The sequence below is a fragment of the Salvelinus sp. IW2-2015 genome, unplaced genomic scaffold (genome assembly GCF_002910315.2).
Source record: "Salvelinus sp. IW2-2015 unplaced genomic scaffold, ASM291031v2 Un_scaffold1077, whole genome shotgun sequence".
NCBI lineage: Eukaryota > Metazoa > Chordata > Actinopteri > Salmoniformes > Salmonidae > Salvelinus > Salvelinus sp. IW2-2015.
This window is the reverse complement of record NW_019942718.1, coordinates 247,282-275,137: the sequence shown is the minus strand read 5'-3', so window position 1 is coordinate 275,137 and position 27,856 is coordinate 247,282. Positions and strand designations below refer to the sequence as shown.

The window sequence follows — 27,856 nt, the reverse complement described above, 5'->3', positions numbered from 1 at the left end:
GGCGCTCCCAGTCCTACTTGTGTTGAGTGGATCACGGTCTAGGGTGGGACAACAGCTACTGACGTCTCTACATATCCTAGTCGCTCCGGTTCATGTACGTTCAGCAATTTATGTGTCAATTAGAACCGCATGCAACTTGGTTGGTCAATTTGGGGGAAGATTGCGAGTATTTAGGGAAATAACAATTTCCGTGCCACTGACTTAACCGAAATAACAATCAGTAATGGACGAGAAGTGTTTTACGAAGGAGATCGACTTATGGATCGAACAAATCAACGACTGCAAACAGCTGTCAGAGAGCCAAGTCAAAACGCTTTGCGAAAAGGTAAGTTACGGTATACGGGAATATACTTTTCCATTGTAAAATCTTTCAGTGTAACATTCAGGGGGATGATACTATACATATTGCGCAGTTTGTCGCTATCAACACTTGCCAAATAGCTTATAACATAATCCTGTCTAGTTTCAAGAGTGGTTATTTATATAGCCTACGTTCTCGTGTAGGTCTATCTAAAATGTTAGGGGTGTTTTGAGCGTCATACTGTATGTGCTGATGGTATGACTGAGTGTCCTGTGGCAAAATCATTGCGCTTGTCAAAGAAATGTGAAGTATTTTTATTTGTTTGATCTAGTCAAACCATACACACTTGAGTACAGTTGTAAAACAGACATACACACATCCTGGATTCCCACCCTGAGTGAACTGAACTGTGGGACACGACAAGAACTAGGTCAGACAGAACTTTCACTTTATCAAGTCATCAGTACACCACCTAGGGTCTGAGCAGGGATTTAACATCAATCTTCATTGATACTCTTTTCACTTGGCTGTTACACTTATGTATGGGCTTAAATACTCTTTAAAAAAAAAAATATATATATATATATATATATATATATAACCAGGTGTGTCTACTCATGTACTCGTTTGACTTGTTTACAAACAGGTGATTCGTGTCCTGAGATGATTTGTAGGTTAGAGGCCAGGATTACAGTATGGATGAAAATGGTACTCTGCTAGAATTTCCCATTGCCAAATATTCACCACTAGGCTCAGGGGCGAAAATCTGATATCAACCTTGGAGGGGACAATTACATTAKATTTTCTCAAGAGCAATTCCTGAGGGGGACACCAAAAGTAGTGCTGTAACACATAGCATACGTTGTTATATGTTAAATGTATATTGAGGAACCATAATTCCTACAACTGGATAATTGATAGGTACAGTAGTTAACTGAAGGGTTTTCCCAACTTGTTCAAATGTTTAAATCATTATAATTCTACTACTAATAATAGTTATAGCAGTGCTCCTTACCAGTCCAGTATGTATGCAGGTATTCGTACTTACAACCAGCAATATCAAGAAAGGTCAGTAGGTGACAATGGTACTGTACACTGTATGGGTGTAGTTTTCATAAATACAATGAATATGGTGTGATCATATCTAAAAGAATCTCCATTGAGAACCATCACAAAGTTGGTCTCCGTATTGAATTGACCTTTCAATTGGACTTTTTCTGATACATTTATATAGTCATTAAATATGTGCACCTGGCCTGAGTCTACTACAATATCTTTGAAAGAACAAAAAGCTTAAAATAAGTACAGTTCTAAAAGCAAAATAACTACTTCAATGAAAAACCCAAATAAATCAAACAAAATATCCTTCAGTCAGTGTCTCAACTCTTCAAACAGCAGCTATGGACAAGTATGTCGCACAAAGTATGCAATTTTAAATAAAATAACATMAAATAAATWATTTGTAAGTGTACTGAAAACTACTAAACAAAAGAACAAATATCAATTACACCAGGGGTTCTCAAACAGGGGTCCATGGACTAATTGCAAGGGGTCCGTGAAATAAAAAAGTGTAATGAATGTAGTCAGTACCACAAGGTTTCCAGTAAGTTTACATATAATATAGAGGGGGTGGAGGTCCCTGAGGACCGCTCAAAACCTTGCCTGCCTTGCCTCAAAATATGCAGGGGTTCCAGTACCCCAAAAAGGTTGGGAACCACTGCTATACACACTACTGAACAAAAGAACCGAGCATATGTTTGCGGGTTTCCTCAACAACACATCAGTTGCCACTTTCGCACATGCCTCGCCTGTTGTCTCCGACACCCTGTATATAGCCCAATAAACTCCTTGTGAGGGACATGGTCATGGTCAACATAACGCAGACAGACATTTCTCCTGTTCAGCACCAGAGACATCTTGAGTACATCAACAATTAATGAAAATTGTACAATCGGAAGAGACCTAATCTCAGCTGCAATGCCTCGAATGACTATTGGCCATGATGTTCAGAATTTCATTCTGTGCTTTGGGGCCTGTGTACATTGTGGTACGTCTGTTAACCACTTCAGTAAAATGGGATCATCCTCTTCTGCCCTAAGTTTCAAAAATCTGGTATAAATTCCCACTGTCATCCGTGTGGCTCTAAAGGCTTGTCCCTGTCTTACTACATGCCGCACCGAACTAACAATTTTCATCAAGCAATGCTTGCGTCATCCTGCTGTTTACCCACGCGCTGGATAACTGGACACTGATTGGATTTAGCTGGTGTGCTGTTACAATCAAAGTTGGTTGCAGTTTTGATGTGCTGTGAATTTTCAATGCTTTTCTCCAGTTCCTAAATCCTGCCTAATGAAGGCAGCATCTGCTCTTTGGCCAAAAGATGGCTGGCTTGAAAACCCTTGGCTACAGTGAAAACACAACACTCTTTATATGATGGATTATAATGTAGCCAGGGGAAATCGCAAACCATCTCTCTTGAAACGTCAACACTCTGTTGGCAAGAGTTTGCGGTTCTTATAATTGTGGGTGTGGCTGATACGGTTTTGTGCCATCACTGTGGTAACTGGACAATGCTGTGCACTGTCCCTATACTGTGCTGCTGGCAACAAGGGTGACACTTGTCCTGCCGTGGCTGTGACACTGTCCTCTGAAGTCTCTCTCCCTGGCTCTTTCCCTTTCACCACCTAACTGACCACAGTCTGTCTCCTAGAAATAAATAAGGTGTTTGCCGTACTCCTAACTACCGTACCCAAAACTACCCAATAATCACAACAGCAATACCATTGCCTTAACAAATCTTGTTTAGTCCACCAGTTTAAGTTGAGAGTGGGGTATCCATGGCATTTTCCAATTATGTCCCTATTTTACAAGTCAAAAAAATTGAGAACCTTTCATAATGTTGCCAAACAAAGACTCAACAAACTTACCTGGACTCCCTGTCTCTGCCAATCTGTCCCTGCATATCTGTCCCCAGCTCTGCTGTCTGTGTCCCATCTGTTGCCTGCTCTGCCAATGACATCATTGTGAAACATTTCCATTAGCATTTCACTTCTTTCTTATGAACATTTTATCAACTAGTCTTTGAGATATTAGGCTACTAGAGTTCTTACTATGCGTTTTGGTGTACTGACAAATACTCTGATGTCCGTCTTCTTACTTTTTTCTGCCATTTTTCTACCTGGCTGGCTGGCCTAGCTGCACACACACACACTTTACACAACACATGCTGCAACCTTTTGTAATTTAAATAGTTTGTTCTATTGGCTGGCTTCCAACAATAGCTGAATTTGTAAAGCTAGCGAGCACCAATTCCGTTTCTGTGTGTTTGCTTAATAACTTTGCTACCTGGTTAATAAAGGTGAAATAAAATAAAATAAAAAAAGTAACTAGCGACATTTATCTTTTGCAACGAGACCATTATATATATTTAAGACAATGGTAGAAAGAGTGTAGTTCTGTTCTGTTCAGTTTGGACTTCAGTTTTCGCTAACCTTATCACAGGGACGTCGAAGCACTACAGCTGCATGCTGATCTTGGAATAAACTGACGATAGCAAAGATTCCATCTTGACGACGCCACATAAATGGAATAGGTACTAGCTAGCTTGATAGTTAATGTTTGCTTTAGTTTGCGCGCTAGCTCTGCAAATTCAGCTAGTGTGTGAACCCTGCCAACATAAAAATAAATAAATAACATTGCTATGGACCTGCTATGGATTGACTGGATTAACCTCACGTCAGTTACGTACATGTSCCTTTCGGACAGTAGATACGAACCCTCTATTACCTTGCCAGCTAAAGAACTGGCAGTGGATCAAACCATTGTGAGGCAAAGGGCGGAGGGGGTCGCAATCTTTTGAAACTTAAAAACGCGCTATTAAGTGTCTATAATCAGCACAAGTGCTTTCATTGCGTATTATTAATATTATTGAAATTACATAGTTATGTTTACAGTGATATATTGGGGGGGACAAATCATATTTTTCCCAAGATGGGGGGGTCGTGTCCCCCTGGGATGACGACCCCCCCCCGTCCCCCCTGGGATTTCCGCCTATGACTAGGCTACAAGGTGTCAGTGATCACATTCTATTAGCCTGTGGAGTTCAGTCTCAAGTGAGTGGTTTTGCCATTTACTCAATGGTTTCCATTTTGTTGTTGTAATCAGTTTTCTCACAAACCCCTGAACACGTGTTATGAGAATTGTTATCAATGTTCATAAACTTCAATTCATCTACTCAGTCTGCAACCCAGAGTTTGTAAGATTCTGGTTGAATGAAGCAGACAAGAGTCCCAGCTTACAAAAACCAAGTGTTTATTCACGAGAACGTTCTGAAGTCCATTATACAAAGACATCCATTTTATAGCTGCACACATACTTCCACACAAACAGTAGGTATCCTATGCACATACTTCCACACAAACAGTAGGTATCCTATGCACATACTTCCACACAAACAGTAGGTGAGTTTTTTTAATCTTTCTCCATAGTTCTCACCACGGTATCACTACCCAGCCGACAGTTCCATTCCCCCGAGATTAGGGAAACCTTGAAGTACTCCCTATGCCCTGATAAATTCCTCAGAGGCCTAGCCAGGTCGGTCCAAACACAGTTTAACTGTTCTCMGTATCTTTCTTCGGCCCCCACATACAAGTTAAAATCCTGAGCTACGCCTTGCTCAGTCTGTTTTTCCACTATACAGATACATTGTTTAACCTAATTCTGACTAAAACTACACACATCAGATTATAATTTTATGATTCTAATCAATTTCATACAATTATAAGGTTTCAGTGGAATTATTTAATCATTATCTTTCAACATTTAAATTATTTTATCAACATGTCATTGACCAGCTCTTGAACAGTAGGTGTAAGCATAGTAGTGGTGTGGTTTTAGAGCACACATTTGCTCAGTGATGGCTGACACATCCATCCCCTGTGCATTTTGTTAATGTGTTCAGCAGAATGCGCAGCCAGAGTAAATATAGGCTTGGATGTGAGTGATTCTGAGTTGCATCACTACCACATTGTTGCTGGGCTCTGTGACTCAATATAACACTTGTGGAATGGCCTCTGTCTTGGGATACAAATTACAGAATGGGGGAAGAGTGATTTACTGATGAACTTCACACTTTGTTTATTCTGTGAAATCATTCTAGGCTGAAGGTTTTCTTATTACTATTGTCAATTTTCTTATTACACTCTATTGCACTATTTCCTGGTCTGGCACGTTTAATTATTTCACCTTTTTATTTATTTTGGCAAGTTAGTTAAGAACAAATTCTTATTTACAATTTGCCTGCCAAAAGGCAAAAAGCCTCCTGTGGGGACAGGGCTGGGATTTTAAAAAGAAAATATAGGACAAAACAKGCATCACAACATGGTAGCAGCACAAAACATGGTACAAACATTATTGGCCACAGACAACAGCACAAAGGGCAAGAAGGTAAGAGACGACATATCATGCAAAGCAGCCACAACTGTCAGTGTCCATGATTTGAGTCTGAATGAAGAGATTGAGATAAAATGGTCCAGTTTGAGTGTTTTCTTGCAGCTCGTTCATCGCTAGCTCCAGCGAACTGAAAAGAGGAGCGACACAGGGATGTGTGTTTTAGGGAACTTTAACAGAATGTGACTGGCAGAACGAGTATTGTATGTGGAGGATGAGGGCTGCAGTAGGGATCTCAGATAGGGGGTAGTGAGGCATAAGAGGGTTTTATAAATAAGCATCAACCACTGGGTCTTGTGACGGGTATGCAGAGATGACCAGTTTACAGAGGAGTATAGAGTGCAGTGATGTGTTCTATATAAGGAGTATTGGTGGCAAATCTGATGGCCTACTGGTATAGAACATCTAGCCGCTCGAGAGCACCCTTACCTGCCGCTCTATAAATTACGTCTCCGTAATCTAGCATGGGTAGGATGGTCATCTGAATCGGGGTTAGTTTGGCAGCTGTGGTGAAAGAGGAGCAATTACGATAGAGGAAACCAAGTCTATATTTAACTTTACCCTGCAGCTTTGATATGTTCTGAGAGAAGGACCGTGTACTGTCTAGCCATACTCCCAAGTACTTGTATGAGGTGACTACACCTGTGGGAAGAGGGGCTTTCTTCAAGACAAGGTTAAGGGCAGATAAAGCTTGTTGGACACTAAGAAAGCTTTGTTGTAGAGCGTTTAACACAAAATCCGGGAGGGGCCAGCTGAGTATAAGACTGTATCATCTGCATATAAATGGATGAGAGAGCTTCCTACTGCCTGAGCTATGTTGATGTAAATTAAGAGCTTGGGGCCTAAAAATTAGCCTTGWGGTACTCCCTTGGTGACAGGCAGTGGCTGAGACAGCAGATGTTCTGACTTTATACACTGCWKTCTTTGAGAGAGGTAGTTAGCAAACCAGGCCAAAAACACCCTCAGACACCAATACTCCTTAGCCGGCACACAAGAATGGAATGGTCTCCCGTATTAAAAGCTTAGGGCAAGTCAATAAAAATAGCAGCACAACATTGCTTAGACTCGAGGGCAATGTTGACATAATTTAGGAACTTTTAAAGTTTGCCTTGACACATCCATAACCTGCGTGGAACCCAGATTGCGTACCACAGAGAATACTATAGACATCAAGAAAGCCAGTTGATTATTGACAAGTCTTTCCAACACTTGATAAACAGGGGAAATTGAAATTGGCCAAAAACAGTTAGGATCAGCTTGAGCTCCCCCTTTTTAAATACATGACCCCCATGGCTGCCTTCCAAGCAAGGGGAACCTCCCCAGAGAGGAGCGACAGGCTTGGCGATGATGGGCGCAGCAACCTTAATGAAGGGTCTAAACCATCTGACCCAGATGTTTTTTGTGGGTCAAGTTTAAGGATCTCATTTAGCACTTCGGACACAGTGACTGCCTGCCAGGAGAAACTTTGTAGCGTGGGAGGAGCATRAGGGCTAGTTGCATTAGAAGGGGTGGGAGATGAGAAAATGTTGGCAGGGCAAGGAGGCATGGCTGAGGCAAATAGGAATCCTGACTTAATGAAGTGGTGATTTAAAGAGCTCAGCCATGTGATCCTTGTCAGTAACAACCACATCAACATTTAAGGGACATGGGCAGCTGTGAGGAGGGTTTATTCTCCAGGTCTTTAACCGTTTTCCATAATTTCTTGGTTAGAACTGCTCCTTAAACMAATTAACTTTGGCCTTCCGGGTAGCCTGAGTGCACCTATTTGTAATTCGCCTGAATGAGAGCCAGTCAGGCTGAGTATGCGTGTGCCGAGCCTTTCGCCAACTGGAATTCTTGAGGTGGAGTAACTCTGCCAGATTACGGTTTAACCAGGGGCCGTTTTTTAAATGTGTTTTCTTTATGGGGGTGTGTTTGTAAAGGCCGGGAGAGATCTTAGGGCATTTAGGGGACAGGCCGGTGCTGATGGTGGACGATTACACCCAGCAACAGTCAACGAAGAGCTATTTGAAAGTTTAATGCTTAAAACATAAATTTGTTTGGGGACAGACTTGGTGGAGACATCCAAGCACTGAAGGTGATCCTTGGTAAAGATTGCCACTCCACCTTTGGAAGATCTGTCTTGCTGAAAATGTTATAACCAGAAAGGTTAACATCAGTATTCAAAACTCTTTCTTAACCATGTCTCAGTAATGACCAACACAACTAGATTGGTGCTGTGAACCCCCACTTTCAATTGATACATTTTAGGTAATAAGCTTTTAGTGTTAACGTGCAGAAAACCCAGGCTTTTACGAGAGCAGAAATCAGTGAAACAGATCAGAGCACAAGTCAGAATTGGTGCTAGCAACAGTATATGGGCTATGGTGTACATGCACATTTCCAGGTATCATCAGCAGTAATACAATCAGGGCACAGCAGAGGACAGGGAGAGCTCTGCAGTGTTGATTTATGACGTTTGAATGCGCATTTAGATGGCAACAAGATCATATTGTTCAGCAATTTCATCAGGTAACATGAATACAAAGCCAGCGAGTGGCGGATAGAATAGGATGGGAGGCCAGGAGTCTGTGTAKCCAATAGAGTTCCGAGTGTGGGAACAAACYGACTGTATCACAGTTGGYTAAACAAGCAAGTTCATAGTCAACAAAGCATGCAGGAGTCCTGAGGCAAATAGCATTAAGCACAAGAAAAAATATATAATGACTTGGGGCTAGCCATTGTAAGTAGGGATGCACCGATATTACATTTTTGGCTGATACAGATATCCAATGTTTTTCTTGCCAAAAAAACGATACCGATATTTAAAATTGTAGCGGCCTTTTAAGCATTCTAGTGCAGTTAAATAGTTGAAACACACACTGACCAAAAAGTTATTTTGTTGTAATTTATGTATGTCCCCATTACCACTAAAACATAATCAAAACATGTTTATTTCACTTACTTGCTGTGCTGTTTTGTTGTTCAGTCGTTTCATTCTCAACCAGGATTTCATCATACATGTCAAGCAGTGATGTTTCAGCTCTGTCTGGCCTCTTCTGTCGTGGGTTCTCTTCCTCGGTGCTCACTGTCTATTTCCGTCTTGTCCAGCTGTCTAACATTTCACGTAAACCCTGTTTCTTGTCTGCATCGAAGTAGCGGCCCTTGTACCTAGCATCGAGCATGGTGGCGACACCGTAGAGGTTCAGAATGCCACCGACTCACTTGTTCTTAGCCTCTAGTAGAGTACTTTTGCACAGTTGATGAGCTTATTTCTCGAGTCAGTTGTTTTGAATGGAGCTAGGCGTGTGTTCATGTTTCAAACTTGTTCTCAAATGCCATTGAAATAGCAGCAGCGGTATGAGAACCAGCACATTCTTGAGCATGAATGCTAATAATAGCAGCACAAAGATAACAAAAAGGCCATATGCAACGATCTTTGAAACTTCAAAATAGATCCACACCGCAGACATTGTGGGCTAGGTTAGGAATGCTGTGTAGCTCTTTTTGTGGCATTATGTCATCTACCTACGTTTATTTAGGTATGCACATCAGCTTTTACATCGGTGTTAAACTAGACATCGGGCCGATGTTGTCATTTTTAGCTAATATCGCCTACTCCGATATGCTTACCGATCGTGCATCCCTAATTGTAAGTTCAGAGTCACTCGCCCCAACAGCGCGTGTGTGTGGTGGAGGCGAGCGACACCTCGGGGGAGAGGGGGCAGTGTGGCGGGGGTACCTGTACCAGACAGAGGGAGACAGGTCAGGGCACATGGTGAACAGATCGCCAGGTGGAATCCAAGCAGCAGGCAACAGGAGTAGGTGTCACACCCACTTGGGAGAAGTGTTTTTTTMMTTTMMTTTTTTCTCTCCCCCCGGGAGGCAGATTCCTTGTAGAAAATCGCAGCTACCTAACGTAGCTAGCAAGTCTCCGTTCTGTTTTTTTCCCACGTGGAAAAGGTCGTTAGCTAGCTATATTTCTTCATTTCCGGCGTATGGTACTTTACGACGTGTAAATATCTGACTTAAATTAGTTTGAGTGCCACCTTGTATCATATTTTTGCTCAATTACTATTCTGTTTTTATTTTTACTACTCTTTGTTTTCACTTTCTGTATTGTCGAAAGGTGACCTGTAAGTAAGCATTTCATTGCACTGTGTATGACGAATTAACGAACTTGAGGTTTTTAGCTGATGCCAGCAAGGCATATCTTTAGTAGGTGCGGTTATGAGGGGTGAGGCATTTACATCATCCATTCAATATAGACATGTCGATCAGTTGTTTTAGGTTACTGATGAAAGATCTGTCTTCTGAGGTCATACCATATTGTAAGCTGTATTGACTCTATATACTATATTATGTTTACCAATGTTCTAAGTCCCACTGACCTACAATAGTTTGTCGGGTTCTGGCCCTTATCTGATTCTTTTAATTGGTAATTTCCTCTCAAATTAATTTGGAAACGTATCGGGTTTGTTTAATATGCCTTGGTTGTGCTGTTTCTCTTCTCAATCTGCCAGTGTCTCTCCCTTGTTTTCTCAGTGCGTTGCTGCCTGTAGCAGAGATCTCTCGCTCATCTCTGACCCACACAGTGACACAGCCCTGCTCTACTCTATGCCTGCTCCTCTCCAAATGGGATTCATGCTCTAAAAGCTCCTTATACCACTCAACCCCCAGTGTCGTTCTGCCAACAATTTATTATCCCAGCCAGACACTTCAAGGAGCATCTCTACTGTTTTTTTAAAATGAATTTGTTCCTTGAATGGTCTGGAGACGGGCCTAGGCATATGTTGCCACTTTTTTCAAAGACCAACACTGATGCTTTTTGAGGGGGGAGGGGGAGATTGCATGCAGAGTTATATTTGTTGCCAATGCAATCAGGTGCATTATATAACAGCAGTGGACTTTTCTGCTATAATATTATCTGCTTTGCCCCCAGCAGGCCTTATTGTTCTTCTTAGAGCTGCCCTTCACAGTCCACTGGTTTCTAGGAACTGCATTGCAATTCAACTAGCTTGCCAAATGTCATTGGTCTATTTTCTTGGGGACGTTACCGGTGGGAAGGGAGGCTCTCAAARGTTTTGCAACGTAGCCTACAACATAGCCTTATGTTTGTTTTGTCCAGGGTAAGGAGAAACTTTGCCTAATTGTGTGTGGTTTTGTCCAGGCGAAGGAAATTTTGACCAAGGAATCCAACGTGCAGGAGGTCCGATGTCCTGTTACAGTGTGTGGAGACGTCCACGGCCAGTTCCACGACCTCATGGAGCTCTTCAGAATCGGAGGGAAGTCTCCAGACACAAACTACCTGTTCATGGGKGACTACGTTGACCGAGGCTACTACTCTGTAGAAACTGTCACACTACTTGTAGCACTTAAGGCAAGTATTGTTAACGTGCACTTGGAATTTTGAATGACCATTCATATTTGAACTTGCCCTACGAGAGTGCTCAATGATAATTTTACACAGGGCTTTGTGATGCCAAAGTAATATAATGCTAAGACACACATTCAGAATGCCCTGGTAGGCTATTCATCCAACAGTGCTGTTTAGTAATCCCCTGTATTTTGAACATTGATCGCAGGTTAGGTACCGTGAACGCATCACAATCCTTCGGGGGAACCACGAAAGCAGACAAATCACACAAGTGTACGGCTTCTACGACGAGTGCTTAAGGAAATACGGCAATGCAAACGTATGGAAATACTTCACAGACCTCTTCGATTACCTTCCTCTCACGGCCTTGGTAGATACTCAGGTAAGAGGTGTTAAATTAATCTTTTAAGTATCCCTATGTCTTTGTTATTACGGGGCTATCACTCTGTTATTAGTGTGCCTTGTGCAGGAGTCTCGTTGTTGATGAACCTGGCCTGAGTGGAATGGCAACCATGTGTTGTGCTAATACGGTTGAGTAAATGTTGTTAAACTAGATCCTTGTCGTTGTGTCATTTTGAGGTTTCACACATTTAATCCACATGAGGTTGAATCTGCAGTGCTTTAACTGTTGTATGCTGTAAATAAAAATTCCCTCAAGGGTATGTATGTTATGTCTCAGCCAAACTGTTAGAGTCAGAACCAATATTTAAATGATCATGTAAAATGTTCTGTTTTCTTTCCCTTCTAAGATATTCTGTCTTCACGGAGGCCTGTCTCCGTCCATAGACACGTTGGATCACATCCGAGCGCTGGACCGTTTGCAGGAAGTGCCACACGAGGTACATGGCTCAACAACCCTGCTTCTGAGCATACTCWGCTGATTCATTGCTGCTAGTTAGAAGTAACTTTTAGGTACAGGTCTAGGATAAGTTTGTCTGCTCCTAATCCCAACTTCAACCATTTGGTCGAAAAACACAACTGACCATATTGACTTTCGATCCTACTCTATCTTATTGCCTCCCCCGCTCTGTGACCTTATTCACCATATATATCTTTATCCATATCTTTATTACTATGCTGGTTACACACGTCTCCTCTTTTCCACAGGGACCCATGTGTGACCTGCTGTGGTCAGACCCAGATGACCGTGGGGGCTGGGGCATCTCCCCCAGGGGGGCCGGCTACACCTTTGGCCAGGATATATCCGAGACATTTAACCATGCCAACCGACTTACCCTGGTCTCCAGAGCTCACCAGCTGGTTATGGAGGTAAGCTGTCTGTCGCTGATTCGACATGCTTGAAAGGTGATCATAATGTATGAAAGTTTATCTGAATGCATTAAGTTAGCCACCTCATTCAGGTTGATGCATATGTACTATAAAATGATGTCTGTAGGACTGTCTCAGATTTCTGATTCACTACTACACTGTTCTCCTGTTTTTTTTTTTTTTTTTTTTCTTTCTATAGGGTTACAACTGGTGCCACGAGCGAAACGTGGTAACTATATTCAGTGCACCAAATTACTGTTACCGTTGTGGTAACCAGGCATCTATCATGGAACTCGACGACACCCTGAAATACTCCTTGTAAGCATATTGATTACCGTTCCATGAATGGGCAACTGTCCTCAGTTTGTTGCTCTACCAGCAAGGTCCTCTAGTTCTGGAGGAGGAAGTAAAAGAGCATCTGTTAAATGACCTAAATGTAATGATCCATCAACTCTCAACAGGATTTTAGATTWAAAACAAGGTGTTTGTTTTCCAGCCTGCAGTTTGACCCTGCGCCTCGTAGAGGGGAACCCCATGTCACCCGTCGCACCCCAGACTACTTCCTGTAAAACCTCACCACTTGTACAGTATTGCCATGATTTATGAAAGTACCTTCAGCATCCAAAACCATGGAAGAGGGGGGCAGGGTTGGGCGACACAGCAAAACATCAATGTACATAATTGTATTCACACCACTATTTAAGCATTCACATAACATCTGTACATGGACCAAAAAGTGTTACAAAATTCTCCAAGTTCTCCAAGGACTCCAATTCCTTACTACTCTGGCTCTACTCCCCCGTTTCAAATCTCAGGATTAGCACAGTAACCAAGTTTTGTTAATTGAAACATTTTCAATCCAATGCACCAAGGCTGATTTTGTGAATCCGCACATTTTTCAGTTATTTTTTTTAACCTGTTTGCACTTAAAAACATATACATTGGACTTTTTTTAAAATCTCTATCAAATCACCAGGCAGGTCAAAACTACATCCCACCAAAACAAGCTGAAYTTTTAGGTGGCCTTTTCAAATGGCTCTTACACTAAAAAGGGCATTATCATATTACAACCTCAGGGTGGAAATGTATATAAAGCACAGGAAAATCACATTTGAGCGGACTGGGCCTTTGTGTTTTTACAAGTCAGAAGATGGCTGTTAAACTCTACAGAATGTTGTGGGGTTTTTTGTCTTAAAAAATATATTTAGTCACCAAGTTTTTGCTGGGTTAAACAGATGCCCTTCCAATTGTGTGTGGCAGACAGATCAAGAAATGCCATTGGAAACAGTCACACACTAAATCATAATAATGAGGAGTGCGTTTGTATTGAGGGATCCTGTTGAATAAAGAATTYAGTTGCTCCTGGACTTGTGACATGTTTACTCAATTGATTTTATGGCTTCATCTCATAATGTTGATGGACTTGATGAATAATGATTCTGTTATCTAAGTGATGGCACAATATGTTGACCAAACTATGATTGATTGTAGGTGAAGTGAGACAGCTTCCATGGATGCTGAGGATATTTTGTTACGTCATTATGTCCCTTAGTCTCATTTTCACATAGCTAAGCAATAACTGCACTGATTATTTTAATCGTACTGTAGGGATAAATACTTCGGATCCAACAACCATTAAACCACTGCTAATTTCCCAAAAAATGTGTAATTGTTGATGGGTGTAGAAGGTAACATGGAAATATACAAATTATGGTGAAAGAGTGCCATCTCATGATAGGACTCGAAGTTACAACCCGGAATGTGTGTCAAGGTAAAGATTTAGAGCTACATGCGATAGATGAAAAGCAGTAACGTAAACTCGTACATCGCCTTGGTCCGTACAATTGCCCTTATTTTAGCGCCCCAAAAACGTAATACTTCCAGATCAACTAATGTCAATACCATTGAAAAGCACAATTTCTCCCCTTTCCAACATTCAATTATATGACCTAAACGCTGCCCGTTTCGGGTCTTTTTAAAAATGGCGGGTGGGGAAGCGAAACTAATGCGTGAGTGAGGAGAGATGTTGTGTGGGAAAATTGCTTCTTTTTTTTCACTCGATCTGTCCAACTTATCACCTCTAAAATGTAAATAAAACACGAGTTTATATAATGTGTCATTACATACCTATTTGAAGGTTTGTGTCGAATTTGAATCGGGTTTTTAGGGCGGTGCTTAAGTGATCTTAGAAGTAAACAGCGGCTTTGAGAATGATGATCGCATGCAATGATGACGCAAAAAATGACTAGGTATCCCCCTTACCCCTGTCATTGTCCATTTCTTGTTTTTAAACGATGAGAGAAGTGCTACACCAGGTGGAGAGAGATTGTAAGACAGAAATAGTTGCTTTWTGCGTCATGCTGTACGTTACGACATGACARGTCACGATGTAACGGAGGGTCCGTTTTTTCAACTTTTCTCCAATACTATAGAACCATTACCATGTCGATCAACGCTTGAATAGAAACCTAGTTCACACCCCCGATTTTGAAGTCAACACAGTCGCTACAATCCCATTAGTTTTCTTTGTAGCCTCGTTTGAATGTTGCGGTTGCGCACATTTGTACGAATGGGGTGAGTTTACGTTATCGTATCGTCATACCTGAGGAAAAGTGAAGATACCTAATAGAAAATGASTCAYGTGAAAGTCACCCAGTAAAAAAGTATTTGGTTTTAAATATAGTTAAGTATTTAAAGTATACGTTTCAAATCGTTTATATTAAGCAAACTAGATGGCACTATTTTCGGATTTTTGTTTAAATTTACGGCTAGCCTGGGGCGATCTCTAACACTCAGACAATTTATAAACAAAGCATGTGTGTTTAGTGAGTCCGCCAGATCAGAGGCAGTAGGGATGACTAGGGATGTTTTCTTGATTAAATACATACATTTTACAATTTTCCTGTCCTGCTAAGCATTCTAAATGTAYCGAGTACTTTTGGGTGTCAGGAAAAAATTACCTTATTTTCTTTAGGAATGTAGTAAAGTAAAAGTTTTCAAAAATATAAATAGTAAAGTACAGATACCGCAAATAAACGTAGGTACTTTCCATCAGTGCTGTACCTACTATTCAAGTAAGGTTCCAACAAAGGGTAAGCCAACAATCACTGACATGGCGTTCAAAAATAATATTCTAATTGGCAAACAATAGTACTGCACAAAGAGTGAAACAATTACGCTGATTTGTTTTATTACGCTGGGACCATTGATTGACAGCCTACAGCATTAAAGAGTAACATGGGTAGATATAATTTTATACATTTTGGACGCAAAAATGTACAGAAATGTAACGTTACAAAATATTAACATATTAGCAWAAAAATAGATACTGGGTGAAATTCTGTTAACGTAGCTAAATGGGGAAAATCACTCCTATTGTACAGGCATATCACAAGACTACTCATTTGTTTCCCCCACATTTGACAAAGCGAAAGCTTAGTTGGCTGGCCATTAATATAGTTCCACTGACTGCCTGTGCTTCGGTTTGGCCCTGTTGACGTTTAAAAAATAATTATCTGAATTTGKTTTAAAAACATTCACAGTAAGTAACGGGCATTTACATATGATGTAGTTATGTCTTTGTGAAATAATGGTTGTTTTGAATGTATTCGTATGTCTAGCTAAATGGAAATAGGTTGAATATGGTTGCTAGTAAGACGGGGCCTTGCTGACAACGCTGAGTTAGCTAGCCGCGTTAGCTTTGTTTTCTGGCTGTCGTTCGCAGTAACAGTTACTGTTAACAAAAAGTAAGGTTATTATTGCTAAATGTTAAGCGAAACGCTAGCGTTGAGTCCATCTTATTTCACCATTGGACTGCTTCAGACTCCCTGTTTTGTTGACAGTTGCCCAGACAGTAACGTTAGCTGGAATCGAGGTTAGTTCATGTAATAGTAAACCTGTAACTTACTAATGGTAACTAGTAAGTTAGTGCGTGAACTGGTAGTTAGGGAATTAGCTTGCTACCGTTAACTAYCTAAGTTACCTGTCTACCATAACATGTTTTAAAATCTTACATTGCAAGTGTTTCGGGAACGTTAGGTACCTACAGGCGTTAAGATACTTCGCTAGTTAGCGAACGTTAACGTTAGTAGRTAACAGCATCCAGGGAAATTGCCTTCTAGCTAACATTAGCTAGCCACCTTAACTAATGTCGCTAACGTCAGCTAACTGTTAGCTACTTGGTTTGTTAGCCAAGTAGGTCCCTGTGTCACCTAGCGATATAACATGTACTTTATGGCCCCTGATATTAGTCATCACTCTGCTAGGTAACGTTTACGCCTGAAACTGACAACCGTTTTCCTGTTATTTTACAGATGCCAACAATTAAACTGCAAAGTTCAGATGGGGAGATCTTTGAGGTGGATGTGGAAATAGCAAAGCAGTCTGTGACAATAAAGACAATGCTGGAAGGTATGTATCTAGCTATGTACTCTGTAGTTATGCGGTTGTAACATGAGGTTGAACATCATTGACGTAGCCTACATAGCTATCAGTACATATTGCACAGTTCAGACGGTAAAATACATTTATCAAAACTGTCTTGCAGTATCTCAGTGCACTTGTCTAATGGTTGTCTTTGACAGATTTGGGTATGGATGATGAAGGAGATGATGATCCAGTCCCCCTCCCGAATGTGAATGCGGCTATCCTCAAGAAGGTAAGTGGAGTGGACTCACTMTCACACATCCCATATCTGGTGCAATGGACTGAGGGACAGGTAAACTGTGTGGAGATGGCCATGGAGAACCTTAGTAAAGTGCCTGCTCCCAACCAGAGCTTGCTTTATTATCTATAATTCCATTCTCTGTTATATTGTACATTCATTCTATCCATAGTGGTACAATTCAATTGAACCCAAACCAGGCTTGGCTTTTCTCCTAGAAGTGCAACATTTTGGCACAATTTGAAACCGATAAAAGTTAAACTTGTAGACAGAAGGATGGTCTCAAACCTGTAACATAGATCCTTACCTATGTGGGAGGCACTGTGAGAGTCCACGCTGATTGTAGGGATAGTTGTCCTTAGGGATGATCACTACAGTCCAGTGTTCATGTGGTCAATGGATGATTTGAAGAGTGTAACATAACAAAAGCGCCTCTCATAATCACTATAAACGAAATGGTGGGATTGTCTGCATCAGGTGTTTCGTCCATCCAACCAGTGCTAGTTGGATTAATACTGTGTGAAGGGTTGTAGGATTAAAGTTGACTTTTGTTATTTCCTCCCTGKCAGATTGTACAATGTCTTGTGCATGCGTCTCTCCAACTGAGAGACAAGCTGCTTTGTTCAGCAACTGTATCCATGTAATTAATAGATTTAATTTTGTTTGGGGAATTACATTTTGTTTGGGGAAATGTGTTTGCATAGTTAGACAACTTACATGTCCTGCCTGGCTTGTGGTGAAACCTGTACTGAAACCTGAAGTTCAAGTAAAATGGAAAACCAATCTTGATGTCTGTCCTTAGGCTGTCAGTTTGGCTCTGACATCTGTAGAATAGCATTTCTATCTCTCTGCCAGAAGCATGAAGCTCCAAACAGAAACCTTCCTGTGTGCTCTGTGACCTCCTTCCTCAACTTAGGCCTTTGGAAACGGGACTGGATGGAAGAAGGACGCCTTCCATGTCTGACTGTTGATTCGCTCAGTGTGCTTGGACTAGTTGTTCTTCACTTTCCTCCCTACAGGTGATCCAGTGGTGCACCCACCATAAAGATGATCCCCCTCCCCCTGAGGATGACGAGAACAAGGAGAAAAGGACGGATGACATACCCGTCTGGGACCAGGAGTTCCTCAAAGTGGACCAAGGGACCCTCTTCGAACTTATTCTAGTGCGTACATACCGCCTCACACTCACAGGTAGTRTAGCGGTTAAGAGCGTTGGGCCAGTAACCGAGAAGTTGCTGGTTGGAATCCCCGAGCCGGCAAGGTGGAAAAATCTGTTGTTTTGCCCTTGAGCAAGGCAGTTAACCCCCAACCACAACAACTGCTCCCCGGGTGCCCGATGACGTGGACGTCGATTAAGGCAGCCCCCCACACCTCTGATTTAGAGGGGTTGGGTTAAATGCGGAAGACGCATTTCGGTTGAATGTATTCAGTTGTGCAACTGACTAGGTATCCCCTTTCCCACTCACAGAAAGAGTTTGACACCTGCACACTTACAAGGAGGAAGTGTCTCAGATCTTGAATTTAATTTAGGCGATGGTTAGCTCGCTGAACATACTGTTGTACAGCACTAGTAAAGTGCTTTGAGTGACAAGTAGGTGCTTAATAACATGTTATAATTAGAGGTAGTAGTTCATTACTAAAGGGCCTTACACACAGGGAGTCCATAACGCCAGCGACACCGCCCAGTTTATAAAGCATCAAACTCTGGTGGTACAAGTAGTGGCTGTTATGATACCTCTGGATTATCCCAAAAAACACAACCCAGAAAAAGGCATCCAGCCCCTGTAATTTGATTGGTCAATGAGGGGAGGCAAAAGTAACATTTTTGTATTTATTTTTTACCTTGAGCGTCCAATAAATTCCCTATGTAGGCGGCAAGTGAAGCCCCTACCTGTGGTAGTGTCACGGTGCTAATCTGCCGCCAGCTTTGCATAGAAACACATGGGGGCGGCTGCATTTTCTTTTCCTGTCTGTATGCGGCTCAGGAAGTATCAGGTATGTGCGTATTACATGAAACAAGCACACTTAATGCATTGGTTATTTTGCAGGGATTGTGCAAAACATTTTTGTAGTGCTGGGGGCTTTTAGGAACTGTGACACAAGTATATAATTTGAGCAGCAGGTTTGACCCAGCTCTTGAAACRTGTTTACATAGCATAAGCTTAGGGCTGAAATAGTTCACGTGGAAGCCAGGCATGTCGAAGCATTTGCAGTTGCTWTCATTCATCCTCATTCTCTTATTTTTTATCTTATTTTATGTTTAGGCRGCAAACTATTTAGACATCAAAGGACTGCTAGATGTCACCTGCAAGACGGTGGCCAACATGATCAAAGGAAAGACCCCAGAGGAGATCAGGAAGACGTTCAACATCAAAAATGACTTCACAGAGGAAGAGGAAGCCCAGGTAATAAGGCCTTTTGTGGTTCTCAGGACGCCTCCCATATGGCACTCTATTCTCTACCAGTGGTTCCCAAACTTTTTATAGTCTCGTACCCCTTCAAACATTCAACCTCCAGCTGCGTACCCCCTCTACCACCAGGGTCAGCGCACTATCAAATGTTGTTTTTTGCCGTCATTGTAAGCCTGCCACACACACTATACGATACATTTATTAAACATAAGAATTWGTGAGTTTTTGTCACAACCCGGCTTGTGGGAAGTGACAAAAGAGCTCTTATAGGACCAGGGCACAAATAACAATATAATCAATAATTTTGCTCTTTATTTAACCATCTTACATATAAAACCTTATTTGTTAATTGAAAATTGTGAATAACTCACCACAGGTTAATGAGAAGGGTGTGCTTGAAAGGATGCACATAACTCTGTGATGTTGTATTGGAGAGAGTCTCAGTCTTAAATCATTTTCCACACAGTCTGTGCCTTAATGTTTTCATGCTAGTGAGGGCCGAGAATCCGCTCTCACATAGGTACGTGGTTGCAAAGGGCATCAGTGTCTTAACAGCGCGATTAGTCAAGGCAAGACACTGAGCGCAGCCCTATCTCGAAGTCTGGCACTGGCTTCTGATTTAAATTAAATTTTTACTGAACCGCTTGTTGCAATTTCGATGAGGCTCTCTTGTTCAGATACCGGTAAGTGGACTGGAGGCAAGGCATGAAAGGGATAACGAATCCAGTTGTTTGGGTCATCCGTTTCGGGAAAGTACCTGRGTWATTGCGCACCCAYSTCACTCAGGTGCTTCGCTATATCACATTTGACATTGTCCGTAAGCTTGACTTCATTTGCACACACAAAATCATATAATGATGGAAAGACCTGTGTGTTGTCCTTGTTAATGCAGACAGAAAAGAGCTCCAACTTCTTAATCATAGCCTCAATTTTGTCCCGCACATTGAATATAGTTGCGGAGAGTCCCTATAATCCTAGATTCAGATCATTCAGGCGAGAAAAAACATCACCCAGATAGGCCAGTGGTGTGAGAAACTCGTCATCATGCAAGCGGTCAGACTAGTGGAAATTATGGTCAGTAAAACATTTTTTAACCTCATCTCTCAATTCAAAAAAACGTGTCAATACTTTGCCTCTTGTAAAAGTTTTACATGGTCGCTGCCCATATCATTGCATGATGCAGAAAATACACGAGAGTTCAGGGGCCTTGCTTTAACTTCTCTGCGCTACGGATCCCTTTTACGGGATCATTTTCCTAAACAACCGCTMAATTGCAGGGCGCAAAATATTACWAAAAATATTTATAATCATGCAATCACAAGTGAAATATACCAAAACACAGCTTAGCTTGTTGTTAATCCACCTATCGTGTCAGATTTMGAAAATATGCTTTGCAACGAAAGCAATCTAAGCTTTTGTGAGTGTATCAATCAATGCTAGAACAGTTAGCCTTATATTAGCTTGGTTAGCTTGGTTCAATATATCCACATAATTTTCCTACCTCATGATGCCATCTCTTTTGTGAAGTGCACCAGTCCCTCCTGCAGCAAAGCACCCCCACAACATGATGCTGCAGCCCCCGTGCTTCACGGTTGGGAAGGTGATCTTTGGCTTGCAAGCCTCGCCCTTTTTCCTCCAAACATAACGATGGTCATTATGACCAAACAGTTCTATTTTCTTTTCATCAGACCAGAGGACATTTCTCCAAAAAGTATGATCTTTGTCCCCATGTGCAGTTGCAAACCGTAGTCTGGCTTTTTTATGGCGGTTTTGGAGCAGTGGCTTCTTCCTTGCTGAGCGGCCTTTCAGGTTATGACGATATAGGACTCGTTTTTACTGTGGATATAGATACTTTTGTACCCGTTTCCTCCAGCATCTTCACATGGTCCTTTGCTGTGCTGGGATTGATTTGCACCTATCGCACCAAAGTACGTTCATCGCTTGGAGACAGAATGAGTCTCATTCCTGAGCGTTATGATGGTTGCGTGGTCCCATGGTGTTTATACTCCGTACTATTGATTCAGCTGCGGGATCGGGGCACCACCAGTACAGAGCTTGCTCAGGGATGGCAGCAGGCAGGTGTTAGTGCATCTGCACGRACAGTGAGGCGAAGACTTTTGGAGGATGGCCTGGTGTCAAGAAGGGCAGCAAAGAAGCCKCTTCTCTCCAGGAAAAARATCAGGGACAGACTGATATTCTGCAAAAGGTACAGGGATAGGACTGCTGAGGACTGGTGTAAAGTKATTTTCTCTGGTGAATCCCCTTTCCGATTGTTTGGCGGCATCCGGAAAAAAGCTTGTCCGGAGAAGACAAGGTGAGCGCTACCATCAGTCCTGTGTCATGCCAATAGTAAAGCATCCTGAGACCATTCATGTTTGGGGTTGCTTCTCAGCCAAGGGAGTGGGCTCACTCACAYTTTTGCCTAAGAACACAGCCATGAATAAAGAATGGTACCAACACATCCTCCTAGAGCAACTTCTCCCAACCATCCAAGAACAGTTTGYTGACGAACAATGCCTTTTCCAGCATGATGGAGCACCTTGCCATACGGTAAAAGTGATAACTAAGTGACTCGGGGAACAAAACATTGATATTTTGGGTCCATGGCCAGGAATCTCCCCACACCTTAATCCATTTGAGAACTTGTGGTCAATATTTAAGAGCCGGGTGGACAAACAAAACCACTCAAACTCTGACAAACTCCAAGCATTGATTATGCAAGAATGGGCTCGCATCAGTCAGGATGTGGCCCAGAAGTTAATTGACAGCATGCCAGAGCGGATTGCAGAGGTCTTGAAAYAGAAGGGTCAACACTGCAAATATTGACTCTTTGCATCAACTTCATGTAATTGTCAATAAAAGCCTTTGACACTTATGAAATGCTTGTAATTATACTTCAGTATTCCATAGTAACATCTGACAAAAAATATCTAWTGACACTGATGCAGKAAACTTTGTGGAAATTAATATTTGTGTCATTCTCAAAACTTTTGGTCACGACTGTATACCAGGAACTGTGCCAGGCCCGCCACGTCTGACACATCCAGCTGTAACGCATATAATTCACTGGCTTGTACGCGAAGTAGTAATTGTTTCAAAACATCTCCTGCCATGTCACTGATGAGTCGTGAAACAGTGTTGTTTGATGAAYGCATTGTCTGTATAGTTTTTTGGGCCTTTTCCTCCAGCATTGTTCCAGCCATATCCACAGCAGCAGGAAGAATTAAGTCCTCCACAATAGTATGGGGCTTGCCTGTCTTAGACACTTGGTAGCTCACTATATAAGACGCTTCTAGCCCCTTCTAATTAATGGTATCTGTTGCTTTTATACATGTCTTACAACTCGAAATTCGTCTTTATTCTCGCTCAAACTCCCGTGGCTTAATTTTTTAAATGGTCATGCTTTGTTTCTAAATGTCTGCGCAAGAGTGGAGGTTTCCAGTGAGAGAGTAACAGTTAATGTGATTGGATGTTAATTATTTGACTAGGCTACCTGTATTTGACATTCTGTTGTTATTTCACTGAACACTAGATGGTTTTATGTTATTTTTGGCAGTGAAACGAGGCTACTCGGGCGAGAAAAAAACCTCACATGTATAGCCCTGTTAGAAAATATAAATGTACTGTTTGAAAATGTGAAGTATTAAAAAATAACTTATATAATTTGCGTACCCCAGTTTGGGAATACCTGCTCTATACTATTCTAGTCTATACAGTGCCTTACTTTTGATTTGACCAGAGCCCGTGGTGCACTATAAAAGGAATAGGGTGCCATTTGGGTCATAACCTCAGTCCTGAACACAGAGCTCCTGTGATAATATGCATCTGACTGATGTGACACTGTGTGTTGCCTTTCCATTGTCTCCCCCCTCAGGTACGCAAGGAGAACCAGTGGTGTGAAGAGAAATAGAGGAGGATGCTGCCAACACTAACACACTGAAAGGATTGTTCCAGTAATTGGTTGCACTGCGTTGTTCATACTTGTTAATATTACATTTAGTCTATTAGAGTGACAGATCTCCCCCCGTGTACTCATAGCATGACCATTTCCATTGCTTGTATGGTGCGAAATAATAAAAATAGTAGCTATTTCATGTTTTTACACATTTTACTTCACTTTATATTCACATGAGAGTCTGGGTATTCTTTCCAATTTTTAGAGTAGATGCACCGCTCTCCCTGTTTTCAATTGCTATAGTATTTTTTATTGTAAATGTTTATATATATTTTTTGTTGAGTCAACTGAAATGATGGCTCAATGCTCAATTTTGTAATTGCAGACTCTTCTGTGCCGTTGTTTTAACGTCAACTTAGGGAGACAAGCGTTCATAGGACATTTGAAGTGGGGGTGAATGTGTGAAATGTCCTGTGGACTGGAAATACTTGTTGAAGTGTGTGTGCTGTCTTTCACACAACTTATGGTATTTACCTATTGAGATTGGATTGGAATCTTTTCTCAGTTCTGCTCTGAAGACGAAATTTAGGATTACTATTCAATTCTAGGAGTAAGTAAATTAATTAAAAGAATGTTGTCTGTCTGCTGTTTGTGATTGCTTGTACATCTTATGTGAAATAGGAGACTGATCCAGATTTTCAAAATACTTTAATACACAAAACAATGAGTATTACATTGAGAGCAGAAGTCGTTCAATGTGTAAAAAAAAATACAAAAGGTGGACCGTTTAGTACACAACTTTTTCGTGTGGTCATTTTTTGATATGAGCTGTTTTGTCCCCAAATCTAAGCTGTGTGGTAGCTTTAGCATCTTCTGATGGACTATCAGCCTATAGTATCTCCAATGTAAGCAGAGTTAAATGCTTGCAAGCAGTAAATTAACCATTGTTTTTTCACATGTATTTTTGGTACACTTAGGTGGAACATGCACACACTGAAAATGACATCTGTGGTAACTTCAATGAAAGGCAAAGCTAATGCAAAACTTACCCACAAAATGCGTTTTCTCTGAGTAGGAAAACGTTAAAAAAACATGTATTGCTTCAGAAATGGTTGAGAGACTAAACAGAACTTTGTAAAACCCTTTACATAACATATAAAAGTTTATTTATAGAGGGAATTCAACATTTATAAAACTTTACAACACGWTGAAATATGGGACCCATTTGGTCTTTAGTTTACAGAATAGCAGAACGCTTATTCAGTGTGAGGCAGTCCAGAGACTGCTGAATGTATTGTTCCCCTTGATGAAATCTATCTGGCGTTGTCTACAACCTTACGTTAGTCCCGCGATATCTGACARCACTGGCTCGATTTTTACAGAACTTGGGTGAATGATGCTTCTTGCCATAGAGATCTGGCATTTACAAAATGACACAGATTGGCCCAAGGGGGCCACTATAGTAATCAACTAAATTTCCAAACTTTAAACAAGCATATGTCCTGTCCCGTTTGAGCCACAGTCATTACTTTTTAACATTACATTTTTTACATATATGCATCTCCTTATGAGAAACACGTTTCCCATTAGAACCTATAAGCTCGGTCCATTACATACAGCGAAGGATAATTATTTACTTAAAAAAAAAAAATGAATACACAGAAAATACGTTCTAATTGTTGTCACTAACTGTGGGGGCACTGATTCGTTCGTGGGGGATGACATGTTTACCGTTGCCTTGTTTTTTTGTTATATAATGGAGGCTTTTTGACACCAGCAAACAAATTCATCTTCCAAACTGTGTGCATCCATATGAACAAACACCAAGAATGTCTTAATTCTGTGTGAGAAACCTACATCAAAATAATGTATCAAGAATTTAACTGACAAGCAGGAAGTGCCTAAAACAAATGAATATAACATAGAGATGATTCTCTCCAAGGGGAGACAATAACATGTTTACTCAGCGAAAAAAATATATAATTTCTACCTTATAGTTTCAACCTTATATCACATTGTTAATCAATATAAATACTATATGTTGGAAAAGGTTCCTTTGACACATCTGAATGTAAGTCTTATGAAAAGGAGGAGCACAGTACTCTGTAAAAATCTTTGGAAAAGGAATCAATTTGACTTGAGGCAGTTTGAATAGAAGCAATCATCCCTGTACATACAGTACTGCCTTCAGTACAGCAATGTGAAAATGACATGAGCACTTAATAAATCAMTCAGGTTGTCAGTCAGTCATATTGATGTGAATGTCATCCTTGATCCTCTCCCAGACTCGTTGGCTCCCTTGTTGTTTTGGGATATTTGTGGTGAAGGTCTCCAGTGTGTTGCTTCCCACTCCAGGTCTGCTCCTGATTGGGTTGGTTGTGTCTGTGTGTGTTGGAATGGTGGGAGGCAGTGTGAGAGGGGACAGGGCAGGTGAGGCAGCTGGCTAGTGAGACTTGGGCAGGGTACAGTCATGATGATGATGATGGATATTGTCGTGCTGTTGGGATGATTCTATTAAAGCTTTGAAAGACAGTTCTGTGGTCTTGGATTTTGAGAGGATACGGGGTGTGTTTTTGCTGGGCTGGAGGTGCAAGGGGGAAGCAGGCAAAGGGGAGCTGGGGTGCTGAGGGGGGACGCCGTCAACGGGGGAGAGGGGCGAGTCTATAGCGCTTCCATCGGAAGAAGTGGGGCTGGTGCACCATCCTCCTTGAAGGTATCGAATGCACTTCTTTTTCCTCCTAGGAACAGTCAAGAGAGTTATCTGTGAATAAAGCGTGGATGCAAAGTGTCACCAGAATGAACTTTTGACTGTTTTCAACATGATTGAATTGAGTTTTCGGTCAAGGCGAGAGATATTTAACTGCAAATCCATTGAATACCATCGAATATGTATGGATCATTCAATGCCATTTCCTTGATTTTTGTGGTTGTTGTAATGAACATTATAAATGTGTTCTAAGCTTAATTGTTAACAAACAGCAGCTGTTTGCCTCTTCTTCAACCAAATACAAAACCAAAGTAGCACACCTTATCTCATGATCATTACCAGAATATAACGTGAGTCACTTGGTGCCACTGCAAGTAAAGGCGCGAGAACATATTTAGGGAGAGAGAGGGAGAGCGATTCTAAATGTCAGAGTTCACCATCAAAAGCTGCACTGCCTGACCACATGAATGGAGAAAGTTGAGGGCAGATGAGCATGAGAAATGCTATCAAAGTGCAGAGCAGCGGTGCATGTGCAAGAGAGTGTGCGTTCATCTGCGGTGATCAGGATTCGCACTAACCACATTCGCCTCCCTTTGTTCTCTCGCAGCACACACACACAGTGGTAAGGAGATTTCCATGATGTGACAGCGCGGTGGGGAAGACACTGTGGCATGATGGAGTTGAGGGGAGTGGCAGGCTTTCTTCACACCTCTACACTGATGTTAACAGATTGAGTTGGTAAAAAAGGTGCTGATGATGAGCATGACCGATCATCCATCCACTGCTTTGTCATTTCACCAATAACATAACCAAGAAATGGCTGTTTTAAGCAGCGAGCATCTCTGTGTGAAACCTTTTTCTCCCCTCAGACATACAGGACCCCTCCCACTTTCCTTTGATCAGCATCACCCACCAATCCCTGAGGAGACACCCCATCACCAGCCAGTAAAGCAATTTTAGCCCCCCCCCCCTGTGCTGGTTCTCTACCTGTAGGGGGCAATGTGGGTCACAAAACACAGGTTAGTGAGATGAGTGCATGCGGAGCACAGCAGGAGGCTGAGGCGCGCTCAGAGGAGGGAGAGAGGGGTAGCAGAGCGAGAGGGCGAGAGATACACACCTGCAGGGACCACACCAGTCCGTTTGTTGGTTGAGGCCGAAGCGAGCTCTGCATTTCTTAGGAGAGCCAGGGTCTGAGCACAAGGCAGCATGCGCACACGAAATAAGTTAGGAAAGAGAGGGAGAGATGAAGAAAGAGAGAGAGGGTGATGGAGAGAGAGAGATTAGATCAAGAGGTCAGGGCAGAAGTTGAAGCATTGACAGAGATGGTAAATCAGAAAGCCATCAAATCAGACTGTTAGTACCCAATTACTGAGTAGGAGTTAACACCAACAGCCAGAACAGAGTAGATGGAGCAGGACTCCATTCAGGACACAGGCCATTAGAGAGGAGAGGAAAAGCTTTCACACTCTGTTAGTTAGAGCAGCAGTGACCCAGTCAGAGTACACACCAATTATAGAAGTGTGTACGGCTAGGGGATAGTCGACCAGGAAAGTTGTTTCAAGCGATAGAATAAGGGTTGAATGGAAGTATATCGTATTGAAGCTCAGGGTTGGTCCGGGAGTTTGGTAGAGAAGAGAGAGAGAGGACATTACCTGCTGAGGAGTCCTGCTGCTTCTCTCTTTTTCTTCTCTTCTTCTTGCCCTGTTGGAACACACAACCAGACACACAGAGAGTCAGTAGGGGAAACACAACCAGACACACAGAGAGTCAGTAGGGGAAACACAACCAGACACACAGAGAGTCAGT

General features: G+C 41.8%; 2 protein-coding genes and 1 long non-coding RNA gene across 7 annotated transcripts in view; 2 read left to right on the top strand and 1 right to left on the bottom strand.

The window, feature by feature from the left end:
* LOC112069675 (serine/threonine-protein phosphatase 2A catalytic subunit alpha isoform) lies at positions 1 to 13,741 on the top strand. Of its 2 annotated transcripts, none has more exons than XM_024137040.2 (7): positions 1 to 325; positions 10,899 to 11,108; positions 11,314 to 11,487; positions 11,855 to 11,944; positions 12,213 to 12,374; positions 12,574 to 12,603; positions 12,871 to 13,741. In XM_024137040.2, the coding sequence occupies exons 1-7, from the start codon at positions 224 to 226 to the stop codon at positions 12,880 to 12,882; spliced, it is 780 nt and encodes a 259-aa protein (XP_023992808.1). In that variant the 5' UTR covers positions 1 to 223; the 3' UTR covers positions 12,883 to 13,741. The 2 variants fall into 2 exon arrangements, with proteins under 2 accessions (XP_023992808.1, XP_023992807.1); XM_024137039.1 differs by having other exon boundaries at positions 3 to 325; positions 12,574 to 12,692.
* A 618-nt stretch (positions 13,742 to 14,359) lies between these two features.
* On the top strand, positions 14,360 to 23,986 carry LOC112069674 (S-phase kinase-associated protein 1). 4 transcript variants are annotated; one of them, XM_070438657.1, is made up of 6 exons: positions 14,360 to 14,383; positions 16,688 to 16,784; positions 16,958 to 17,031; positions 18,057 to 18,200; positions 19,302 to 19,442; positions 23,323 to 23,986. In XM_070438657.1, exons 2-6 carry the CDS (start codon positions 16,688 to 16,690, stop codon positions 23,356 to 23,358), a joined length of 492 nt encoding a protein of 163 aa, XP_070294758.1. In that variant the 5' UTR covers positions 14,360 to 14,383; the 3' UTR covers positions 23,359 to 23,986. The 4 variants fall into 4 exon arrangements, with proteins under 4 accessions (XP_070294758.1, XP_070294756.1, XP_070294757.1 ...); XM_070438655.1 differs by lacking the exon at positions 14,360 to 14,383 and adding an exon at positions 14,930 to 14,948; XM_070438656.1 differs by lacking the exon at positions 14,360 to 14,383 and adding an exon at positions 15,019 to 15,037.
* Positions 23,987 to 24,034: 48 nt separating this feature from the next.
* LOC139024140 (uncharacterized) overlaps positions 24,035 to 27,856 on the bottom strand; it is a 13,260-nt gene continuing 9,438 nt past the window's right edge. The window contains exons 2-3 of the long non-coding RNA XR_011475434.1: positions 27,703 to 27,751; positions 24,035 to 26,104 (exon numbers count right to left, since the gene is read on the bottom strand). This is a non-coding gene — a long non-coding RNA (uncharacterized lncRNA). The remainder of the gene's footprint in view (positions 26,105 to 27,702; positions 27,752 to 27,856) is intronic.